Consider the following 24,412-nt stretch of genomic DNA (forward strand, 5'->3'; position numbering starts at 1 on the left):
GTATGCTAAAAATAATTTGTAATTAATAGTAAAATTACTTTTTTGAAAAATACCTGCAGAGTTGGCAAGAAATTTAATTTCTTGTGATATTCAAGCCAAATTTAAGCATTGAGACACTCCAGATCAAGATACTTCAAATATCTCAATATACGCTCCGACCTCTTAGCTTGTGATTCAGAAATTTTCGGTTGAGTAAATTTTGTCTGAAGCGAGAAAACAATTTTTGAAGTCTACAACCAATATCACTAGCAGGCACTGTGTATATGCCAGTGCTGGCGTCGTCTGTGTGTTGTCGTCTGCTCTTCTCCTCATCATCTGCCACCCAGCACTCAACAGCTAGCATACGGGGTGATCATTTTTCAGTTTTATTTAACTTTTATATATTGGCTACTACAGATACCACAATTCTAGTCCTTGAGCTGAATTGTTCAGAGGGGTGGACATTACTTGCATCAAGAATCGAAACACATATTCAACAAAATAACAAATGTTTGCTAATCAATTTCCTAATTGAAATACGTATTGAAATTTACACACTGTAGCTGGTGAGATTGACAGGCATATCCACTTTGAATGAATTTCCAGAATGCCACCAGTTTCGATATGCGCCATCAAACTCTCCGTAAAGATTCACTGTTGGTCCCCTTACTTTTTTTTAACAAAATGCTTTTATGCATTGAAGTACAAGGGTAACTATTTCATCCCATACTTTGGGAAGTATTTTGACATCGGTGTCATTCTGGAAATTCATTCTAAATGAATACTCCTGACAATCAATATGGGCCGTACAATAACTAATTAGGAAGTTCATTAGTGAGTGCTCGTAATTTTGTTGGAGATGTGTTTTGATTTTTGGTGCATGTACACCTCTCTGAACAATTCAGCTCAAGGACTAGAATAGTGGTATCTGCAACACGGGATTTTTGAAAAATTCCATAAAACTGAAAAACGAACCCCCCTTATACTAGCCGTAATCTGCTGGGCGGCAGATGACAAGGAAAAGAGCAGACAACGCGCAGATGACGAGCAGCGGCATGTATAGAGTGCCTGCTGGTGATGTTGGATGTCGACTTCAAATATTGTTTTCTTGCTTCAGGCAACATATACTCGAACGAAAATTTCTTAATCGCAAGGTAAGAGCTTGGTGTGTATATTGAGCTATCTGACATACTTTTATCAGGAGAGCCTTAATGCTTAAATTTGGCTTGCATATTGCATAAAATTCATTTCCTGCCAACCTTGGAGGTATTCGTCTCAAAAGATATATTTATTAATAATTCCACATTATATTTAGCATACACTATAGCAGCAGGCAAAAAGAGAGAAAAATTATAGTAGCTGAAAAAATAACGCAGTTTATTGAAAAAAGTTAGGAAAATGTTACTTTTATTGCATTTTTACTGAGCCAAATAAACATGGAAAATTGTAAAATGCATTCAATTATGACGTCACATGAAAGAAGGATGCCAATACAATGGTCTAAAGTGAAATTTGCTATTGCACCTAGTTTCAGACTGATTAAAACATATGTACTTGCAACCAACTTTTGCTTCCTTGCAGAGATCTCGGCGCTCACATGATCAAAACATTTTTTGCAACTAAAATACTTTGGTGAAACCTTATGCACACAATAGCCATGTAGCCCAATTTTTTCAAGAAAATTGCTGATGGTCGCTTTAGGTGTCTGGGATGTTTTGTATGAAATGACCGTATAGCAATCTGCTACTGAGTGAAAACCAGTGCCATTTCATGTAAATGCAGCACCTGCTGTCACCTAGAGTGAAACATTTTTAATTAGCTGTGTGCAGTGCGTTTCCTACTAAGCTCATGCTGTCATTGGCAAGAGAACCATGTGTACGTGTATGCCTTGGGAGTGTCTGTGCAGTAAGGTTTTTTCATACGTGCTCTACTCCTGACAATGAGCTGCTTCCGTTTCTACAAGCGACATGCACGTAGTGGTCGTGCACAAGGGCTCAGCAGCACAGAATGTTTTGGTTATGATTTATTAAAAGCGTGTAGAGTGCCTGCAACTGTGGCAACGGTGCTTAGCGACTTACGTCATGTGCATGCTTCCCAAGCTTGAGGCAGGTGGCAAACACTATATCTCGGCATTGGCCCCTGCTTGTGGTTACCACCATTAATAAAGAGCAGAATGAACAAAAGCCTGTGGCTACTAGAGTTTTAGGTTTTGTATATTCAAAGTTAGGGGATACAAACTGCTGTGCATATAGTATATAATGCAAACAAAAGAGAGCAAGCAGGATGTTCGACTTCAGTATGCGGCAAGAGGCTAGTTCATCTTTCATATTTGCCGTATTTATTCATCTTTCTTTTTACCACCTTGTTATTTTTCAGACTTGATGCTCACCGCGGCCATATTTGTGCTGCCCAGCCTGGTGAAGGAACGGGTTGAGGCGTTTGTGTGCAGTCGCGTGAGTTCTTTCATTCTTTTAGGAACATATTAGAATGCTCACAGCTGCTGTAAGGTGCAATGATTTTGCCATGTCCGGTTGTACCTTTGTTTGTAAACAGGCTATCAAGGTTGATAATGGTGCATGAGCATAGAATAGGCACCTTAGGTATAGCCATGTGCCGGATATTTCAAATACAAGGCATTTTCTAAGCCCAGTAATTTATTATAAGCATGAAAGGCCTATTTTATGCCTGTTCTGAAGTTCAGGATATGCATATTTCCACAGCAGCAGCAAAATAGATACATGAAATAAACAGCAGTGCAAGGGGAAGCAACTTTTGCATTCATTATTTTAGCGAGACGAGATGTCTTGATGTCTCATTAATAGGGCATTTCCTTAACTGTAGAATAGGCATAAAGTACGCATTTTATGCTTTTTATAAATCACTCATTTTAGAAAATGCCTTGATTCGAAAAAGCAACATGACTATACCTAAGGTGCCTATGCGATTGATGTGAAAGTGCAGAAAATTTTTTTCAGCATTTATTTAGAGCAGTAAAGCATCTCTAAAACAATCTGAGTGCTAAGAAAGCAATTCATGGGCACCTATGAATCCGTATAAACTTAGTGCGCTTGATACAAAAGGCTCCTAGCAAAGTCGAGATCACTCATCAGCCCCTGTTGCCTTAGCAATCATTACTTCTTTTTACTAAAGTTTACATTTTTTACGTCCTCTGAAAAATAAATTCAGCGGAGACAGTAAATTATGCAGACAGCTGGGGAGCATGGGGCTGTGCACTCCTTATGCTAAAGTTTCTGTGGTGGCTGAACTGTGCAAGTTCACTGGTAACAGGATGCACTTTCTGCAGTGTTTGTTCCAGCCATGTACTTATATACATAACGTTTCCAAATAAGTGGTAATTCTGTGTTAGTGTACTCTTGCAAGGCTACTTAATACATTTTTCTGGGCACTAAAACTTAATGTCAAGTGCAAATTATGAACTTATAACTGCTCATATCAGCATCAATAAAATTAGTGAGCTGATCAAAACGCCACTGAAAGTTTATCTAGTGAGATTTGTTCACTGAAAAGAATATTTGGGGTAGACATTAGCAGAAAGAAAAAAAATGTTTGCCAGATTTCGGGAAAAAATTAAAATGCCTGAACCGTCATGTATCTTATTCTGAATACATATTGCTTTTTCTGAATGTTATTATTCTAAGGCCACTTGCAATGCATCACTCTTCCAGGAGCCTGAAGCGGTGCATGTTGTACCGACTGTGACTTACACCGGCAACATTCTGGAGCTGCCAGAGTGTACAGTCCAGCTGGAAGCGCTGGAGATCCAGGCACCTAACCTACTGCAAGCTGTCGCCACGCAAATGGCATTGTACTGGACGTTCGACATAGTTTTTTGTGCAAAAGCACAGAAAACTTTTGATCTGCTCTGCCGTCTTATTGGTGTAAGCAGTGGAATACAAGCTACACCACTTGTGCGTGTGGCACAAACCATGCTGAAGCAATAATGTTTCATAGCATTTATGATGCTTGGAAAATAAATTATTTTTCACACCCCCACCCCACTTTTCTGTTGTGACAATGTTTTGACCAAGTTGCAGCATGCAACCCTCAGCCAGGGCAGACACTGAGAAGGCTCTATATGAAACGTTTGAGGATGAAACATTAATCCCCAGTGGAGGAACAATTCATCCCTGGCAGTGCAAAGCTAGTGTAAAAGTTGATCCTATGGGAGAAAGTGGTGCTCCCCACTGGATCATCTGCAAGGATAAACTGTTAGTCCTATAAGACAAATTGTTAGTCTGAGGGGGAGGATTGGAAAGGATGAAGATTTAGTCCTTGTGGGGAGTATGTACAGGGATGAATGTTTGGTCCTACAGGACGAACTGTTAGTCTGAGGGGGAGCATCGTGAAGGATGAACATTTAGTCCTTTGTGGGAGCATGTGCAAGGAGCATCTGTTAGTCCCCTTGGGAGCAACTGCTAGGGGAGGAACAGTTCGTCCTTTTGCAGTTACTCTCGAAGGGACGAATGCTTCGTCCTTCAGGGACTAAAGGTTGTGGCAATGCACTTGCTCCCCAAAGAGACTAACCCCCCTACCGTTTTTAGTCCTTTGCGGCTGAGAGTGTATGGTTTGAGCCTCTCATTCTCTGCGCAACACCTCCGGTGCATTCCCGTAACGCTCATTGGACGCCCTGCGCGGTGGGAGCTGTAGCGATGCGCCAAACAGGAGTACAAGCTCGTATTTGCTCGTATGGCCTGCCCGAACACTGGGAGACGCCCCGAGCGTCTTACCGCGCTGCTGCTTTGTTTCGCAGCACCGCGGGCGGGGTCGGGGCACGCCCGACAAATCATATAGTGGGTGCCCGTTCATCTGCACGGCTGAGGCATAGGGTGGCGCCCACAGCATCTTCCCGCATCATTGATTGACCCCGCGACGCCGCTGACAGTGCTGGGGCGTGCCAGACACGTAAACGAGCGCACGCCCGGACTCAAGCCACCATGCCATTGGGCGCCCGGCACACTGCTGACCGCGTGGCGAGTGTCGGGATTGCTCGCGTGTTGGGAGAGGCTCCCGGGGTTTTTGCCACATGGCTAGTTGGTTGAGCCGCGGCACCGACGTTATAAGGGAACGCCCGATCTGCCCATGGACAAGTGTAGCTTCGCCAAGCTGATTGGGCTGTGGGAAATGCCCCGGGCGTTGCGGCATGTTAGTTTGCTGCTACCGCCTCGCCATCGGCTGCGTCGGGGCGCGCCCCGCTTGATGATAGGCTCGTGCCGCCCCTCGGAGTCTGTCGGACCTCTCGTAAAGACGTGCACGCCCGTTTTCTTAGTTGACTGCCGCGAGTGCAAGCAATCCGCGGTGCGCCCGAACGAGACCATGCGCGTCGCGCGAGCTCAGTTGTCGGTGGGCGCGGTCAGCCTGTCCCGAGGGATTTGGCCAAGGGAAGAGTGCGGCAACGGACTCACCGGACCGTGGACATTACTGAAGACGACGACCGTCGACCAAGGAATCGAATGCGACGTGTGAGAGGTGTACATCGCCGAACAATTCACACGGCTCAAAGACATATGCGAGAACGCTTTGCAAGTACACTGCGTCTCGTGCAACTGTGTTTCTTTTTGTTTCTTTTTACTTTTCAGTGCTTTCTGCGCTTCCAGTGCTTTCTTTTTACGATTTCCACTTTTAATTCCGTTTTATCTGTTTAAGACATAACGTGTATACATCTCCTCGGCCTCATGGATGAAAGACTATGCCCAGCCATCTAGTAGACACCTGCGGACTGACTCAACAGCTGACGTTCGCGGCTCCCGGCCCGGTCGTACATCCAGAGGCCGCCCATCAAGTCGAGATGACGTCCGCCGACACGAAGCGATTGATGTCACAAAGGCAAAGTGTGGAACGCGACATTTATGTTCAAATTAAGCTTAGAACGACAGAAAGCTGAGCTAGTTGGTAAGGATTCATTATGCAAACTAGAAGTGAGGCGTGCAGACAGGACACAAGAGTAGAGAGAGCGTTCGTGTTGTCCACCTCTCTACTCTTGTGTCCTGTCTGCACGCCTCACTTCTAGTTTGCATTATTTTCAAATTATTCTTCTTCTGCTTTTATTTCTTTTCTTTTATTTTCTTTCACTCTACGTTAGGTCGCGTTCGATTTTCGAGTGCCTTACGGGAGGGTCGCGCAAACGCGATGACCTTCAGTGGATTTGTGCACATGTGTAAAGACTGTGGATGCTCTGGGACAGGAGCGACGACCCGTGGCACCGAGCGAGAACGGTCACGGCACTTGCACTCAGTGATGCCTGCCGCTTCTGTGTTACGTTCTCTTTTCCATTCTTCTCTCTTTCTTTTAATTTCATGACTGTGTTCTCCCATAGTGACTGTAATTTCCTCCCCCCTTTTTCCTTTCTTTTCATTTTGTCCATTTCATTCCACTTTGTTAGGGAAAGGGGGGGATTTTTTCACTTTTCGTTTACGGCATGTCGATGCCACCCCGTCTCCGACTCATTCTTCATAGTCATTAAAAAACCCCACGTGAGGGCTTCTGAGATCGCTGAGACGCCTCAGGACACAAACGCGTTACCTATCCGAACACTATTATTTTCCAATTGGCTTTTCTTCACAAAAACATGCGCTTTGGGTATTAATTAAAAACCCCTATTCATTTATTTTAAATTGGCTTTAAACCTGGTATGCATTTCTGCAGGTACACGATTTTCCCCACCATTTATTTTTGCTTTTGCTTTCGGGAATAAGCGGGGAAGCAGTCGGCTGGGGCGGTACACCCGCCACATGATAACTCGATAGCGCCAGGGCAAGCTCTGCCCAACAAACAAGGCGGAAACTTCAGTCCTGGTTATTTTTCTTGTTTGAAGTGGCAGAGGTAAACGCGAAGGCGGGTTCCAAATATTATTTTTGTATGGCGTTTTCTTGGAGTGCGTGACCGGACTAAGGTCTCAAAAGCGCTGCCGCGTACAGTTCACCGTATATGGCTCACGAGAGGCCAACAGAAATAAAGTTTACTGGGGCGGTTGGACGGGACGGGGAGAACCTGTCCTGCACTTGCACGAGCGCTTGCACGAGCGCGCGTGCAAGTGTCTGGCTGGCCGGTTCCGTCGGGCTCCGCGATTTTCCAGGAAAAACAAGGTATTTCCCATTTGGCATCTTTAAATTTTAGCAGGGGTTATTTTTAAACGTGCAGGGACTTGATTCGGCGCAAAAACCGGGCGGGGAAGGGCCTTATTTTCGTTTTTTGAGCGCATCCTTGTTCGGCCGGCCGCCAGACACACAATGGCCAGGGCTCATACCCCCTGAGCCTGAGCCTGGCCATGCCGAGCTCGCGCAAGGGCAAGACCGCGTCGCCGCCCCGCTCCCCCCCGCGGCCGTCGGCCGCCGGGGAGTCGCCCCGCTCGCGGGGCTCTGATTTCTCAGAGGACGGCGACGCGGTCCTCGCGCGTTTCAGTGAGCTGGTCGACCAGCTCTCGACCACCGAGGGCGTGACCCGGCTACCGGCGGGTGATGGCGAGGCGGAGGAGGCCCTCTCGTCCGTGTCGGAGGGCACGGCCGTGGCGGCGGCGGTTCCCGGCGACCCCGGTTCTACGGCGCGGGTCCGGCTGCGCACGATCGTGGAGGAGGTCGTTACATTCTGCAACCTCCCGGCCAACCGCGTACCCACGGAGGCGCGTTCCTTTTTCTTGACGCGGCTATTCGAGATGGCCGGCATCTGTGCAGAACTCAAAACGGACCTGAAGGCGGAGATGGCCGCGGAGCGCGGCGCGGCCCTCGAGTTGCGGGGCCAGCTGGTCGAGGCGCGTCGCGAGGCCGCCGAGTCGCAGCGGCGCCTGGCTGTCATGGAGGCCGGCCTGGGCGTTCCTGCGACCATGACGACTGGCCCGGGGCCCGCTGGTCGCGGTCCCGCCGCGTCTGCGGGTGCGGCGGCCGCGCTCTCGGGCGCTGGCGGCCCGGCAGGCGCGCCCGCGGGCCGCATGGACTACGCGGCCGCGTTGCGGGCGGGCCTGGCGCCTGCTGTCGGCGCGGCCAGCGCCGGACCCGGTGGTGCTGTGGCGGCGGGCGCCGAGGTGGCGGGGCCCGTCGCGCAGCACAAGCACGTCGCGTTCCTGACACCCGTGGCGACGACCCAGACGCCGGCTCGCGACGTGCTCCGGCTCCTCAAGACCAACGTGGACCCGACGGCCAAGGACATACGAGACGTCACCCTACGTCAAACGAGGTACGGGCTGACCGTGTTTACCGATAATGGGCAATCGCTCAAGAACCTCGAACAGGCCATAAGCGACAATGCAGTCACGCGCGCGGCCATCATCGTGCGTGTCGCGGAAAGGCGAAAACCTCACGTCAAGTTCTCGGGGGTCGACCCTGATGTCGGCCCCGACGAGTTTCTCAAAATATTTGAACAAGGGGCTCGACTTAGATCTTGAGCAGCGCAAGGTCCGTGTCGCGTTTCGCGAAAGGGCGGGCACGCGTGCATATGTGGCTGAGGTAGACTCGGCCAGCTTTCGAACACTCATGTCGCGACCGCGCCTGTCGGTCGGTTGGACATCGGTGCGCGCGCGCGAAGACTTACACGTCCCCACGTGTACCTACTGCGCAACTTACGGCCACGGACGCACGACGTGCCCGCACCAGTCAGACCCGGCTAAGGCGCAGTGTATGAAGTGCGGTGGCAATCATCTGGCAGTCACGTGCAAGATAAAGATGGGAGACGTTGCGGTGTGCTGCTCAGAATGCGGCAGGGCGGGCCGCAGTGATAAGAGCCACCCTACCGGTTTTCCGGAATGCCCGATTCTTGTGGAGAGAGTGGCCCGCCTCCGGGCGCGCACCCAGTATGGCGAGCCCCAGTGAGGGGTGCGCCGCGGGGTGGGGGGGAGCGAGCGGCGCGACGCGGCGATGGGCTGGCGGGCGTGGCGGTCGGGTGCGTTCAAGCGTCAACATGTCACCACCGGAACCGGTCGCCGTGATGCAAATCAACCTGGACCACGCGAAGCGCGCGCTGGCGGCCGCGACGCGTCGGATGCAGGACCTTGACATCACCATCGCGGCAATCAACGACCCGCCCTGCACCGGAAAAACGAAGCCGCACCTGCCGCCGGACTTCGCTTACTTTGGCGCGGAAGAGGAGCCGCTCAGCGCAGTCGTTGTTCGCCCTTACAAAAAATTTTAGTAACATTTTACAAACCGTCTTTAGACAAATGTTACTAGAACCTATCGACATTCTATAAAACGTCTTTAGACACCGTAACAACTTCCTAGTAACCTCCTACCGACTATTGGCCACCGATATTGAATTGAAAGTATAGATATAAAATGTCGATAGAATTCTTACCGACTGCTTATTATCTTATGTCGTTAGAAAGTGTCAACTGTGAAGCGACTATTTATTGACCACCTTTATACATCCTAACAACTTGCTAGTAACATCCTGTCGACTATTCGCCACAGATAGTTGACAGGATGTTACTAGGAAGTCGTTAGGATGTATAAAGGTGGTTAATAAATAGTCACTTCACAGTTTTTAGAAAGTACATAAAAATTTTATTCAGAGGTAATTACTTTGCAATTATATATTGCAAAAGTAAGCTTTGATTATCTCTGAATAAAATTTTTATTTGCTTCCTAAAAACTGTGCAATGACTACTTATTAACCACCTTTATATATCCCAACGACTTGCTAGTAACATCCTGTCAACTATCTGTCTTTGGCGAATAGTGATTGCCAAGTGGCTAGGTGTTGCATGCAACAGAAGAAGACGGGTTTCCATTTGTGCTTGAACACATCCATTTAATATCCCCGGGCTAGTAAGGAGGACGAGTTCTCCAGCTGCCATGGAAGTAGGCTGAAATGTTGCGTTGTGTAGTCTAGAAACGAGAAGAAAAAAGGCAATATATTAGTTTTGCTACAGTGACATTGCAACACACCATGCACCTGTTTCTTAAAAAGGAAGTGCACAAGAGACAAGCTTTCAATCCTGTGAGCTATAAACATCTCCACCTGTTTTGTGCAAAGTCCTAAAAATGCATGAAATGACTGAATTCGTGCATTAAAGCTGGGAGCGTGATGGATGTGCGTAACACCAACAGATGCACGACACATAAACTCTATCGTACCAATTGTCATCTACAAACAAAAGCTGTAAATCAACTTCAGTTTAATGAACTTCGATATTCGTATTGTGACTAGTACATGGAAGTTTCATGTGTGAATTATCTTAGGAAAGGCAAGGTGTCAGTCATAACTATGTTGCAGCTTTGCTTGGGCACAGGTACATAGAAGAGTTGATTTTAACGCGATAGCGTTAAGGAGCTCGTGTCGCAGAAAAGCCGGTGTCGTCGGCGTCGGTGTCGGCGTCAGCGTTTTGCGGCGTTGACCGTGAGCGATAAATCACGGCAGGCCCTCCATAAATAAAAAGCAACTTCCAAGATGGTCTGGGTGGGAATCGAACCAGGGTCTCCGGAGTGTGAGACGGAGACGCTACCACTCAGCCACGATTTCGATGCTTCCAAAAGGTACAAACGCGCCTCTAGTGAATGCGGTGTTGCCTTCGAAACGAGCCGTGGAAAGTTATACTGTGGTGTATATAGGTAATTATGAACATGTAACTTACAGAAGTCGCAATTACACGAGTAGCGAAGTGCGTTTCGCTGCATTTCTTCTGCGCTTTCCGCACACGGAGAGCCATCTTGCGGCAAACACAGAAGAGCCCCTCCTCTCCATGTACGGCGCTGCCCCGACAGATGGCGCGCCACGCGCGCATTGGAGCTGTCGCGGTTCGGACTCTCTCCCCTGACAACGCTTCGCCTCGCTCCCTCCGCAGAATCAAGCGTCCTTCCTTTCTTTAGATCACTATCTCTCTATCTCTCTGCCCGTGCCGATCACGGCGTTTGGCTGGCGTGCATCATTTCCCCCTCCGGGATACCGAGTTCTTTGGTTCGCTCCGCTTGCTCAGGCGCACGTTTCGTTGCTGCGCCGAACGCCGCGTTGCTCGACCATATGGCTCGACGCTCACCGCGTCTGATGCGGGGCGCCTCGTAAGTGATGGCTGCCCTGTAGCCCATTGTCTTATACCCATTGGCGGGTCGACGGGAACGCTATCGCGTTCCACTCTTGAAGGCGAAGCTTAAGCGTCCTCCAAGTTTTTATGTTGCACTTAAGAACCACGAAATGATACAAGCAACATGTAAGCAGTTGAACAGGCATTACGGACGTTCTACAGCAAGATTAGAAAATGCCTTTGTTGTGCAGGCAGGCATTGTCATAGTGAGCTTGTTACTAAACATGTTAGCTTTCCACAAGACAGGATATTATATTATCAGTGCATTCATATGACCAGGGCCTCTATCACAAAAATACATATGCCAACAGTAATGACAATTTTCTAGTTATGGTGGCAAAGCTTGCATTATAATATGCTATTATAATCAGGTTAATAGCTATTTTAGCAGGAAAGAAAGGAGTATACCCTAAGATAGCACTGAAATTGCCATGAAAGGAGTTTTGTTGAAAACTGCACAAAGAATATTAAGATGCTTCTTTGTGACACACATACCTACTATGGTGTTGACCTTCTTGGAATCCAACGGATCCTTCTGTGGAAGGCATTTCACAGCCGCCCAGGGAAGGACCTCCCTTCAACATCTATTGAAAAAGGAGCTTTAAGGAGGCCCTCCGCGAAGTGAAAGCCTGAGTTGTTAGCATCCAGGCACAGCCTCTTCAGCAGGCCCTTTTCAACGTATACACCGTCACCGATGTCTACCTGTGAAAGAATACAACAACCAAAGATTCATTTTATACGCATTTGATCAAGGAATGGTTAGGAAGTAGGGTAAGGTTTGCAAAAACGGAAGTCGCTGCTTCTTGTTGATTCGGTTTAAAAAACAAAGCAGCCTTACGTATACCATACATGCATTGTACTGAGCTGTGTACTTTTACGTAAGACATGGGAACTACGTATTGGGAACTTCAATGCGAAAGAAAGACGTGCATCTGCCTAGAACTAAGCAAATGTGTGCCACCCCTTGACACAGAGTGAGATCTGGTGCTGTTTTAGTGATTAGCAGACATTGAAAGCTTCAAGCCTCATCGAGTATAGGGCCAAGCTGTGCTCGATTAGTGGCGCACAGGTGCTCGAGAACTATCAAACAAGATGCAATTGTCTTCAAATACAATTCTGACTTCCCTTTGCAGACATGCACTTTTAAATTTACTGACTGCACTTGGGTGTAAAGATTTTGTCTGACAGAGTGAATAAACAATATACACAAGCAGCATTTTCATAGTTAGCATAGTCTTTAATAGGTACTGATACCTTCAATTTAGAAAACCCTGTATATTGGGCCTCATCAAACTAATTTCACAAAAGGTTTGTCAAGGTAGAAGCATAGAACTTTAGTCATTAGAAGACAGGTGAAAGGAGTTAATTATTGCAATTATTACTGAAAATTAAATTTCAGACAGCTCATCCCAATGAGAAATTGATGCAAGCAGTTTGTACATGCCACATAAGCATTTAGATATAAAAATAGGGATTAGAGAAAACCTTCCCTTAGAGGTTCATTATTACAAGCAGCCATGCCCTCGAGAAGACATAACTTCTTTTTCTGTAGGCAGAAAGAGGCTCGAGTATTTTATTGACACCATATATGTGCCCATGCATATATGTCATCTCTGTTGTAAACCTTTTTTTCATGTACATGCAAGGTGTGTTTATAACATCTCATTGTGCACAAAATTTGCCTAATAATTTAAAGACCGCGATTTTGTAGCGATGGTATTCCTTTGCGCTATTCGTTAGTAGGCTGACCGACGCGCCGGGCCGTGCTACGTACTGCAGCTGCCGGCCGTTAGCGGTGGGCGAGAAGAGTGATATAGAATAGAGGGGTAAGTATCGCTACAAAATCGAAGTCTTCAAATTATTACGCACTGCCGAACGAACACAAACTTTCAATGTGTTTTCATAATTGTGTGCCCATTCAGGCATAGCAATCAAGGCGGGTAGCAGAATGCAAGTACGCTGTAACATCAGAGGAAGCTTTCGTGAAATTGCTTGCTAAATGTGCACAGCAACATGGCTAACATACGATAGGAAAGCGCTTTGCTCTAGCTAGTTACACAACGCTCATTACGTAAATCATAAGCTTCAAGAATGCGCGCAAGCGCCAAACTTGCTTACCTTTCAAGACTTGGCAAACGCTCCTTCGTCCAACAGGTACAGAAGCACCGACGTTTCTCTGGCGCAAGCACTGTAGAACTGCCGATGAACTCCAGCTCCACAAAAGCACAACCTTCAACAGTCTTCCAAACACTACAATTTGAAGCCCCAGTACCAGACTTTTCACGAGAGCGCGGGCCGGCACCTCGGCAGAACAAAGGCAGCTCGGACGGGAGCTGTACTAGGGCACTCACTGACGACACTGGTGGATCGATCGAAACACACGGCGAACTAATGGCGTTACACGAGTCCGGAGGGTTTGGGATGGTCACTGCACACAACAAGGAGCACGTTTTGTCTAGGCACTTCTAAAATTTAACTCAAATGCCACCTTACTGCAGGGAGCACTTACGACAACCAACGTGGTGTGTCGACCAAACAAATAGTACAGTAGCGCCACTCTGCGGTTTTTTAGAAAAATGTATCTTAAATGAAAAAATTGTGTGTTTTTTCCTAATAACATTTGATAGAGTCTTTTAATAAATTTATTTGGTCCAGAAGTGTGTACTTTGTACTTTGTGATACGAAGTTTAAGGAAATGTATATATAATAAAAACTAAGCGGATGTTGCCTTCAAGATTCGCAATTGCTTCAGGTGCATGCAGGTTGCAAAAGCACGGCCTTCGAGATCAGACTGTCACTCAAAGGAAGCCGTAGTAGGAGGCGGATAGGCATTTAGGCCCCAATCATTGGGTTTACAGTGCCTAGGTAGGCTTCCTTATTTATAAAGTGTATACGGGGACTTCAGCCGAACCATGAGCGAGCTATACAGACGCACGCGGTACGATTCGGTGTCCGATCCGACGTGCGGCGCTGCATGCTACGGCATGAGCGGCGCGTAAGCTCCGCCCACATCCAACTCCCCAGCTTGAGTTCATATCCACGTCGAGAAACGCAATATAAACAACTCTGCACAACACTGCTTCGCTTTACGCGAAGGCTGTCGATAAAATTATGCCCCTGTCAGTGACAGAACACTTCACGACGGCGCGTTGTCCACTGACGGCTCCGCTAAAGCCAGCGATGATAGGGCCGGTAGGCATAGCTAGGCGGACGCTGCAGCCGACGGCGCTTGCGATCCAGTCCGAGCTCGTCGAAGAGTGCTTATTTTTGCCAAAACAATGAACACTGTACACTTAGGTCGGCCGTAATTAAATACAATTTGTTTACTCGACGCAGTTGTTGCGAAGGGCAAACGTGCAAGCGAAGCGAGCGGCCTCGCTCAGACGGTCGGTGTGTGATGTCTGCTCGCGAAAGGCCCTCGCGTCGCGGCTCCCGATCTCAGCAGTAGCTTAGTGCTAGTGTACAAGGCGCTGGTTTGCATAACAGGCACACGTTCGAGATAATTTTACTGAACTGGTAACTATTTCATGTCAGAAACAAACTGCAGCAGGCAAGGAAAAAGAATAACTGCGAGAAACCGGAAAGCCAGCACCGCCTCCGTGGAGGGAACGTCAGAGAACGTCACATGCCAGCCGCGCTGCCAATGGCTGCGGCCAGACGACGGTGCAGTTGTCGGACACGTCGAACGATGAAAATCTGCCCGGTTTGTCGCACGCTGGACGTCCGATCCGGCGCTTCGGCACGGCAAAACACCTCGATTCGGGCTGCAGTTTCGGCGCGTCAGACGCCGGATCGAACACCAAATCGGACCGTGTGTCTCCCGCTTTAGTTGGCGAACACGAGCCGATCAGCGCGCCGTCTAGTGCGATGGTGCATGGCCTACGGGCTTCTTTGACACCTACTGAGCACAAATTCATGATCACCGCTCATATACACGCTTCCCATGGCACTAGCTGTCGTGTTTTCGAGAATACGTGCCCACATCTTGAATTGGTGAGACCATATTTCCTCTTAGCGTCCGGTATTAGAAGCAATTTTTTTCTATGAACATTCTACTATGGTCTGTTACTAGGAAGTTGATTAAAAATTAGGAAAACAGTTACTGTGCAAAAGAAAAACATTTTTTTAATGCAGCCAGTCTTTGCATATTCATTTATAGTTCAGATGCTGTTATATGTTCATTTTTCACTAAATCATTTTTAACAACTTTGTAGTAACCAGGGTTACTAGAAAGTTGATTGCAAATTCTGGAAAGGTACACCTGTCCGTGAAACAACACTGTCTTGCACCAGCCATGTTCACTGAATAATTATAACCTTATTGAATAATATTCATGCATGTTTTGTAACTTGGGTTATGTACTTTAAGAACATAATTATTTTTATTACCTTCCTATTGAATCGTGTTTCTAAAAAGTTAAAATAGTGTGTCTTAACTTTCTAGTAACTTTCTTTTTACATACTGAAGTTAGAAAAGAAGTAACCAACTTTCTTTTGACAAACGTTACTAAAAAGTAAAAGTCAATAGGATGTTACTAAAGTTGACAGGATGTTGATAAAAGTTCTAAAGAAAGTAAGGAAGCATTTTTGTATGGGCGCCGCCCACGCTTCGACGTCTTCCCGACGTACGTTTCCCGGCGGGTGGTCGCGGTGCGATGCACTACGGCACAGCGCGAGTGGCTGCTCGTCGCGGCGTACGCGCCGCCGCACTGCTCCATCGAGCCGACCCTGGACAAACTCTCGGCGTGCTTGGACGCCAATGACCTGCACGAGATCCTGCTCATGGGCGACCTCAACGCGAAACACGCCATGTGGGGCCCGCGAGCCCACGACAACCGTGGTTCCCGCGTTATCGAGTTCGCGGCAGCACGGGAGTTGGTCGTCCTGAACGACGTGGCGTCCCCCCCACCTACTCCAATCTTTACACGGACAGTTGGATTGATGTGACGTTGGCGACTCCCGCGCTCGTCCGTCGTGGCTTCAAGTGGAGCGTATCCTCTGATGTCACATTCTCGGAGCACCGCGCGATCGATCTCATGCTGTACAGCGGATGCGAACGCGAGCGGCGCCTGACTAAGTGCGGCCGGCTACATTTCATCGCCGAATTGCGCGACCACCAGTGGTTCGAGCGGGCCGGCGGAACGAACATCAGCTCGCCGCAAGCGCTTGACGCGACGCTCAGCCGCATATATACGGTACTCGAGAGAATGCGCCGCAAACATCTCCGGCCGGTCCTTCCGCACAAGCGCGGCAAGAGTTGGTGGACGCCGGACCTGCAGATGGAGAAAAACCGCACGAGAGCCCTGCGGCGTCGTTTCCAACGGTGTCGGGACGACGCACTGCGGCCGCTCCACCGCCTACGATACAGCGAGGCCCTGGCTAAGTTCCGACGGAAGATCGAACACGCGAAGGCGTCGGACGCACGGGAAAGATGCGAAGATTGCAGCCGCAGGTCGATGTCCTCGGCGCCGTTCCGAGCGGCCTTTGGTAAGGAGAAAGGGCAGCTGCATTTGCCGCCGTTGACAACACCTGACGGCGGTCGGACGACAAGCGTCCTGCAGTCGGCTGCTCTGCTCCTCAACTCCTTGATAGCCAAGGACGACGCTCATACGGACCTGCCGGAGCATGCGGCGATACGCGAGCAAAGCGCGCGGCCCAGCGTGTCACGTGTGCGGGACCACCCTTTCACTGCCGGGGAACTCGATGCCACGCTTGCCAAGCTTGTCAACGGCTCAGCCCCAGGTCCGGACGGTTTAACGACTGACGTGGTCGTCGCCCTCTGCTCGTCCCACCAGCGCTTCGTCCTTAACATCTTCAATGCCGCACTAGCACTGGGCCACTTCCCCAAGGTGTGGGGGAGGGGCCGAGTCATTTTCATCGCAAAACCCGGCAAACCACTGGACACGCCGCAGGCTTACCGCCCAATCTGTGTGACGTCTATCCTCGGGAAGGTGCTGGAGCGCCTGCTGTTCGGGCGCCATTACCATTTTCTCTTGACGGGACGTTACTTGCATCCCAATCAATTTGGATTTATACACGGCCGTAGTGCGGTTCAGGCGCTGACGTCTCTCTGCCAATACATCGGGGAGTACAGAGCGCGAGGCACACCCGTAACACTCATCTCTCTGGATTTTCAAGGAGCGTTCGATAGCGTGTGGCACCCCCTCGTGTTACAGTACTTCAGGGAACGCCAGTGCCCTCACAACTTGGTGGACCTGCTGCGGACGTTCCTCGGCGACCGCTCGGTGGCATTTCACTGCCACTCGGGAGTCGTCGTGACGGACGCGACACTGGGCAGTCCCAAAGGGTCACCACTGTCCCTCCTGCTATGGAACGTTGTCGTGGACGGCCTGCTGCGCTTAGAAATGCCGGAGGGAGTCCGCATTCAGGCGTACGCGGACGACACAGTGGTTCTAGTTCCAGCGAAAAACCGCCTCGACACCATGGCGAAAGCCGCGGCCGCCCTGACCTCAATCAAGACATGGACAACCACCACCAAGGTCCGCCTCAACCACGACAAGACCGAATGCGTCCTCTTTTCATTTGGCAGGGGGGGCATGGAAAAGAGCAAACCGACCATCAAGGTTGACGCTACTAAGAAGGGTCTCAAATTCAAGAATTCGGTCAAGATCCTCGGCGTTTTAGTCGACCGACGCTTATCGTTTTTCGACCACGCGGAATACCTGCAGCGCAAGGCCGAGACGCTCGCGATGAAGTCTCTCACCTTCATCCACATGCACGCGTCCCTCGATGCCAAGATCCGCCGGCACCTCTACCGCCAGGTCCTGTTGCCGGCCATCACGTATGCTTCGCCCGTGTGGTGGAGTGGGAAACCAGACTGTCGTCTCCGAGCGCGCATTAATACGGTGCAGCGCACGCTTCTGCTGGCGCTTACTGGAGCATACCGCACGACGCGCACGGAGGCGCTACAAGTCCTCCTAAACCAACCACCGCTGGAGCTCGAACTAGATCGATTAAACGCCGAGTTCGATCTCTTTCACCGGGGACAACCCGTCACTTTTGGCCGTTCCAGTTACGCCCCGGCCGAAGTGCTGTTCCCGCGGGACTGTTGGCGCGACCACCCATCGGAGGCGCGAGGCTTCAGCTTCAAGCGTCTACAAGCACACGAGGCGACGTGCGCCGCCACACGTCCGGGCACCCACCTTTATACGGACGGGTCGTACACGTCGCGGTCGGCCGGAGCCGCATTCGTAGTACTGACGCCACGTGAACGGATTGTTGCCGTGCGCCGGAGGAGAGACTGTGGAGGAGGGCTGGCTACACAAATGGCTCTTTGGCGTCCGTTCCTGGGTTTCGCGTCGGCGTCGGCGTTATCGTCGGCCTCATAACCAGCTCCGCCCCCCTTTCGTCCCCCCAGCGCTAGCAGCGACCGACTGATACCGCTTTCGTGAGTCCGCTACCGCACTCACGAAAGACGTCGTGCACTTCCTGCAACTCGCATTAACCGTCCATCGATCCACACCGATGTTAGTAGTGGGGGACTTTAATGTTGACATAAAGACAAACAGCAATTTCCTAACACTTATGCGGGAGAACATCCCGTTCCTCTCGCTCGTAACGCGTCCCACGGCTGTGACAACCTCGCGAGGCACTTGTATAGATCTCGTCTTTGAGAATCAAGCATTGGTGTACCAAGTCGAACATATATCAGTCTATTTCTCCGACCACAAAGCTTCCTTCATGACTGTCAAGAACTGTTAATGGAGTCTTTGTTAAAGGCATACGTGTGAAAAATAAAAAAAAAATTCTGTGATAGCGCATACATGTGTTGCTCGATTTCTTTGCCTCAATCTATCGAAAAGGTGAAACAGCTTATTTGCTGCGCTCAAATTTCGCATTAGGAAGTAACGTAATCGTCGGTAATTTTTTGATGGCTTGCTGTCCCCCTTACTTCGTGTGCCACGTACTGTGACCCTCGGTGGGACCGTGGCTACTGTCGCACAGGCTTGACGCCCCGTGGCACCGACCGCGACTGGTCAGGACACTTGCGCTCAGTACTGTCAGCCGCGTCTGTGTTTCTGCTCTGTTTTCTTTTCCTTTTCTTTTGCTTTTCTTTTCTTTCATTTCATACTTCATTCTCCCATTTTGACTGCACCTTCCTTTTCCTCTTTTCTTTTCCCATTTGAACATTTTCTTTCATTGTGTTGGGGAAAGGGGGGCTTCTTTCCTTCTTTCTCTCTTTGTTTACGGCATGTCCATGCCAACCCGTCTCCGCCTCTTTATTTCATTCCTATTAAAAGCCCGCCGCGAGGGCTTCTGAGCTCGCTGAGACGCCTTAGGACACCAACGCGTTATTTATCCGTACACTTTTATTTTTCCAATTGGCTTTTCTCTACAAAAATATGCGCTTTGGGTACTATTTCACTACCCCTTTTCATTTATTTTTAATTGGCTTAAACCTGGTATGCATTTCTGCAGGTACAGGTTTTTTCCCCACCATTTCTTTTTGATTTGATTTCAGGAATAAGCGGGGAAGCACTCGGCCGGGGCGGTTGGACGAGCGCGCGTGCAACTGCTTGGTCATGGCTACATTATAGCAAGAGTTGCTTTTTAACAACTAGGGTCCTCATTCGCTACGAAAACCGGGCGGGCAAGGGTTTCTTTCTCGAATTCTAAGCGTTTTCTTGTTCGGCCAGCCATCGGGCACAAGATGGCCATGGCTCATACCTTTTGAGCCTGGCCATGCCCACGACGCGCAGAGGTACGCACGCGTCGCCGTCCCACTCCCTCCCGCGGCCCTCAGCTGCCGGGGAGTCGCCCCGCTCGCGGGATCCGGTTCTTTCGGAGGACGGCGACGCGGCTCTCGCGCGTTTCTGTGCACTCGTCGATCAGTTGCCGCCCGCGGACGAAGACCAACCCCGGGCCGCCGGTACAGACAAGGACGAGGCGATGTCCGCGGCTTCCGAGCAGTCCGCTGTCACGGCAGTGGCGGCGGCGCTTCCAGAGCACGACGACGCGACCAAGGCGATGGACCGGATGTACGTGATCGAGCGAGAGGCCCTCGAGTGGATCAACCGGCCGTCCAAACGGGTCTCGGTGGAGTCAAGGTGCTTCTTAACAACCAAGATCTTGCAGGCGACCGCAGCCTGCGCGGCGGTGCGGAAAGAGGCGGCCAAGGAGGGAGGTAGGGCCCGCGAATTGCGGGAGCAACTCGCCGAGGCGCGGCGGGAGACGGCCGAGCTGCATGGTCGACTGGCGGCCACCGAGGCCCGGCTGGCGATGGCGCTTTCGATGGCCGGCCCGGGGCCTGCTGGTTGCGGCCCTGCCGCGTCCGCGGGTGCAGTTCCCGCGCCCTCGGGCGCCGGCAGCTCGGTGGGGGCGCCCGCCGGACGAATGGACTACGCGTCCGCTCTGCGGGCGGGCCTCGCGCCCTCGACCGGCGCGGCCCGCGGCGGACCCGCTGGCGCTGCGACGACGGGCGCCGGGACCCTCGGCGTGCGGCACAAGTGCGTCGCTTTCTTGACACCGATGTCGCAGACCGAGACGCCGGCGCGGGACGTGCTCCGCCTGTTAAAGAGCAACATAGACCCCAAAGCCAAGAACATCAGAGACGTGACGTTCCGTCCAACGAGGTACGGATTGACCGCATTCACTAACAACGGCCAGTCTTTAACTAACCTAGGGGTAGCGATAAACAGCAATCCGGTCACGCAAAGATCAATCCTAATGCGACATGGTGAACCACGTAATCCTTGCATTAAATTTACCGGAGTGGATCCCGACATCGGCCCGGACGACTTCATGCGCGAGCTGAACGAGCGCAACGAGGGCCTTGACCTCGATCTCGATAGTTGTAAGGTCCGCATCACGTTTGGAGAGAGGGCGGGTACGCGGACTTACGTGGCGGAAATGGACCCGGAGGGGTTCACGAAAGTCATGACGCGACCGCGGTTGACAGTAGGATGGACGGCGGTGCGCGCCCGCGAAGACCTGCACGTGCCCGTGTGTACGTATTGCGCGACGTATGGGCACGGGCGCACGACGTGCCCTCACAAAGCGGACGCGACCAAAGTGCGATGCACGAAGTGCGGCTGCAACCACCTAGCCGCCACTTGCAAAGTAAAAATGGGCGATGCCGAGGTGCGATGCTCAGAATGTGACAGGGCGGGCCTCAGCGGCGAGCCCCATCCGACAGGATTTCCCGATTGCCCCGTGCTTGTGGGACGGGTGGCGCGCCTAAGAGCGCGCACCAATTACGGCGAATCAGCGTAGTCGGAGCGCCGCGCGGCCGATTGGCTCCGCCACAGCGTGCCCGAGGTGGGGGCCTGTGACGCGCCGTAATTGACCTTTCCGTCGCGCCGTAATTGGCCTCACCCGCAATGGGAGTTATGTAGAGGTGCGCCGGGCGCAATGCTGGCTTCCTGATTGCTCGTCCGCATCGTGCGGGCAGTCGACAGCAATGACAGCGAGGACACATTTGCGCTTGTCGGGTTATTCCATTGGGCGCCCGACGCAAGGAGGGGCGCGGTGCTCGTAGGTTTAGGCAGAGCAACACAACTGAGCCGCGAACGAGTGCGACGTAGCGCGTCACACGCGGATGCGTGTTGGTGAATGCGGTTAACCCGTTCAGAAGACGCCGATAGCCAGGTGTGCGCGTGTACAAGAGAGCCGCCAGAACGTGGCGAACAACGGCGACAGACTTTCGAAGAAACAGACGCGCCAATGGTGTGACTCGCCGCACTTTGCGCCTGGACGAAAAGACACCGCGCGGACGCTATATACGTGCAGTGTAAATAGTGTTCATATCTATATCGCTCTATTCCATCGCATTTAACTTCCTTTAATTTCAAGTGTTTGATTTTTCGATTTTTCTATCTTTAATAACCTTTTGTTTTTCCTTCTATCAAATTGCACAGTGCTTTCATTTACCATGCCTTCCGGGTGAGGTATTATGAGCAGCTCCGTAGCAGAGGACAGCGGCCCTTTTCCTTCATTGATGTAAGCGGCCCACTGCCTGTTGTACCATCCGGAGGATTTAGGGTGCAATGATATGATGGACGCCTGAGCGAGCGACCCGATGGACGTGACAGACACAAACATTCCGTGTGATATTCATTTTTAACAGGTTTTCCCTGAACTCTATCAGTAGTACTTTTCTCGTTGAACTGCGATAACCATGTATGCGTGTCTTGATGAGTGCGGTGCCTTCGGGAAGGGTGGCGAAACCGTTTTGCTTCACAGCAGATCCGCGCGCCCGAGCCGTACAGTAGATAAAATCCCACCAGTGCACAGACTCAAGGCACCGTCCACGAACTCGGGAGACGCGATCTGTTTAAGTGTTCCTTCCTTCGGGAGACGCGATCTGTTTAAGTGTTCCTCTTGCGCCGGGAGGCGCCCCCGAAGACCTCGGAGCTGAGACAGGACGTGACGTCATCAGTAGATACGCATCGGAAGATCAACTCCAGTGAGCAAAGACGCCGGGGGCGTCCCTGCCGCCAGACGCCAGGTCCTCTTACGTGCGCGACGCCAGGATGCGTCCCCTGGGATCTGTGGCGCCTCTGCCGCGCGGCGGACCCGACTCGTCGCGTCCGGGTGGCGAAGGCGTCGTCCGGATGGCCCCGGTCAGCGTGGGGACGTACCTGGCGGCTGGAGTCGCCACCTCGAGTCGGGTGTGACGCCGGGAAACACCCCCGAAGTCCGCCGCGGCCCTCGTCGACCGACGGACTGGCTCCACCTCTGGGTGCGGTGTACCGCCGCATGGACGAGAGAGACTGACGCCGGGGGTGTTCCTGGCACTCGGCATCGCCAGTGCCGAGCCGCCGCGTGTTGCGCGCCCTCTCGGGGGCCGTACCCGAGACTGTCGTCACTTTCACCTTTTCACTTTCTTTTCTTCCCCTTTTCTTTTCTATTTCCTTCATTTACGGCATGCCCATGCCACCTCGTCTCAGCCTCATTATTCACGATCATTAAATGCCCGGCGCGGGGGCTTCTGCCCTCGCGGAGACACCTCAGGACACATACGCGTTATCGTTAGCCCACAATTTTATTTTTCCAATTGGCTTTTCTTCCCAAAAACATGCGCTTTGGGTATTAATTCAAAACCCCTTTTCATTTATTTTTAATTGGCTTTAAACCTGGTATGCATTTTTGCAGGGACAGGTTCTCCCCACCCTTTATTTTTGCCTTTGATTTCAGGAATGACGGGGAAGTAGTCGGCCGGGGCGCTACACCCACCACATGGTAATTCAATAGCGCGAGCACGAGCGCGCGTGCAAGGGTTCGGCTGGCCGGCCGCATCGGGCTCTTGCTTTTTGCTTCAAAAACAAGGTATTTCGCATTTGGCACTTCCAAATTTTAGCAGGGGTTGTTTTTAAACGTGTAGGGACCTCATTCGTTGTGAAAATCGGGCGGGGAAAGGTTTTATTTTCGATTTTTGGGTGATTTCTTGTTCGGCCGCCCATCGGGCACGAGATGGCCATGGCTCATACCCTTTGAGCCTGAGCCCGGCCATGCCTAATACCGCCAGAGACCATAAGGTCGCGCCGTCTCCGCCTGCGACGGCCAGCGCGGGTGCGTCGCCGAAGTAGGATTTTTCCGATGCCGGCGACGACATCCTCGCCGCTATCGCGTTACAGGAAGAGCCAACGTACCGGACCGCGCCGCCTGCGGCGGGAGACGAAGACGACCGGCTGTCCTCGGTGTCCCAGGCGACCGCGGTGGCGTCTCCCGCGCTCGCGGGGCACCGCGGCGAGCGGGGGCAGGCTCGCCTGCAGGAGATCGAGGACGAAATCCAGCTATACTGCTCGAACGCTGCGAACAAGGTGCCCGTCGCGGCGCGCGCCTTCATCACGACCCGGCTCGGCGAGATCGTCCGCCTGTACTCGGACCTGCGGTCGGACGTGTCGGCGGCGCGGGGCGCGGCCGTTGCCCTGCGTGGCGAGTTGGTCGAGGCGCGCCGGGAGGTGGCGGCGCTGCAGCGGCGGGCCATCGTCGCCGAGGGCCGCCTCGACGGCTCCATCGTCATGGCGCCCGGTCCGTGGGGTGCGGGACGCCATCTCGACGCGTCCGCGGCGGCTGCCGGCTCGGGCCCTGGTGTTCCGGCCGCGGCGGCGGGCGCCGTCAGCTACGCCGCGGCGCTGAGGGCGTCGCCCGCGGCGGGGACGGGAGGCGTCGGACCGGCCGTGGCGGCGGGCGGCGGGGGCGCGCGGACGGTGCCAACTTTCGAGCACGTGGCGTTCCTCACGCCCACGGTTCCGACGACGACACCGGCGCGGGACGCCTTACGCCTACTGAAGATGAACATCGACCCGGCCGCCAAGAACATCGGGGAGGTCACGCTGCGGCACACAAGGTATGGCCTGACGGTTTTTTCGCACGCGCGCGAATCTATCGACAACCTGAAGGCGGCCATCGCGGATAATTCGGTCACGCGCTCCTCGTTGCTAGT

At 51.7% G+C, this 24,412-nt stretch overlaps 2 protein-coding genes across 3 annotated transcripts; one reads left to right on the forward strand and one right to left on the reverse strand.

Annotated features, from left to right (window-relative positions):
- The first annotated feature begins 7,033 nt into the window (after positions 1 to 7,033).
- LOC135914132 (uncharacterized) lies at positions 7,034 to 24,177 on the forward strand. 2 transcript variants are annotated; one of them, XM_070528878.1, is made up of 2 exons: positions 7,034 to 8,166; positions 23,601 to 24,177. In XM_070528878.1, the coding sequence occupies exons 1-2, from the start codon at positions 7,265 to 7,267 to the stop codon at positions 24,103 to 24,105; spliced, it is 1,407 nt and encodes a 468-aa protein (XP_070384979.1). In that variant the 5' UTR covers positions 7,034 to 7,264; the 3' UTR covers positions 24,106 to 24,177. The 2 variants fall into 2 exon arrangements, with proteins under 2 accessions (XP_070384979.1, XP_065302956.1); XM_065446884.2 differs by lacking the exon at positions 23,601 to 24,177 and adding an exon at positions 13,160 to 13,610.
- LOC135914133 (uncharacterized) lies at positions 20,242 to 22,908 on the reverse strand. Its single transcript, XM_065446886.2, has 2 exons — positions 22,482 to 22,908; positions 20,242 to 20,532 (listed from the first exon to the last, which is right to left on the reverse strand). Exons 1-2 carry the CDS (start codon positions 22,766 to 22,768, stop codon positions 20,364 to 20,366), a joined length of 456 nt encoding a protein of 151 aa, XP_065302958.1. The 5' UTR covers positions 22,769 to 22,908; the 3' UTR covers positions 20,242 to 20,363.
- Positions 24,178 to 24,412: the final 235 nt, after the last annotated feature.

The sequence above is a fragment of the Dermacentor albipictus genome, unplaced genomic scaffold, assembly GCF_038994185.2.
Source record: "Dermacentor albipictus isolate Rhodes 1998 colony unplaced genomic scaffold, USDA_Dalb.pri_finalv2 scaffold_15, whole genome shotgun sequence".
NCBI classification, from domain to species: domain Eukaryota; kingdom Metazoa; phylum Arthropoda; class Arachnida; order Ixodida; family Ixodidae; genus Dermacentor; species Dermacentor albipictus.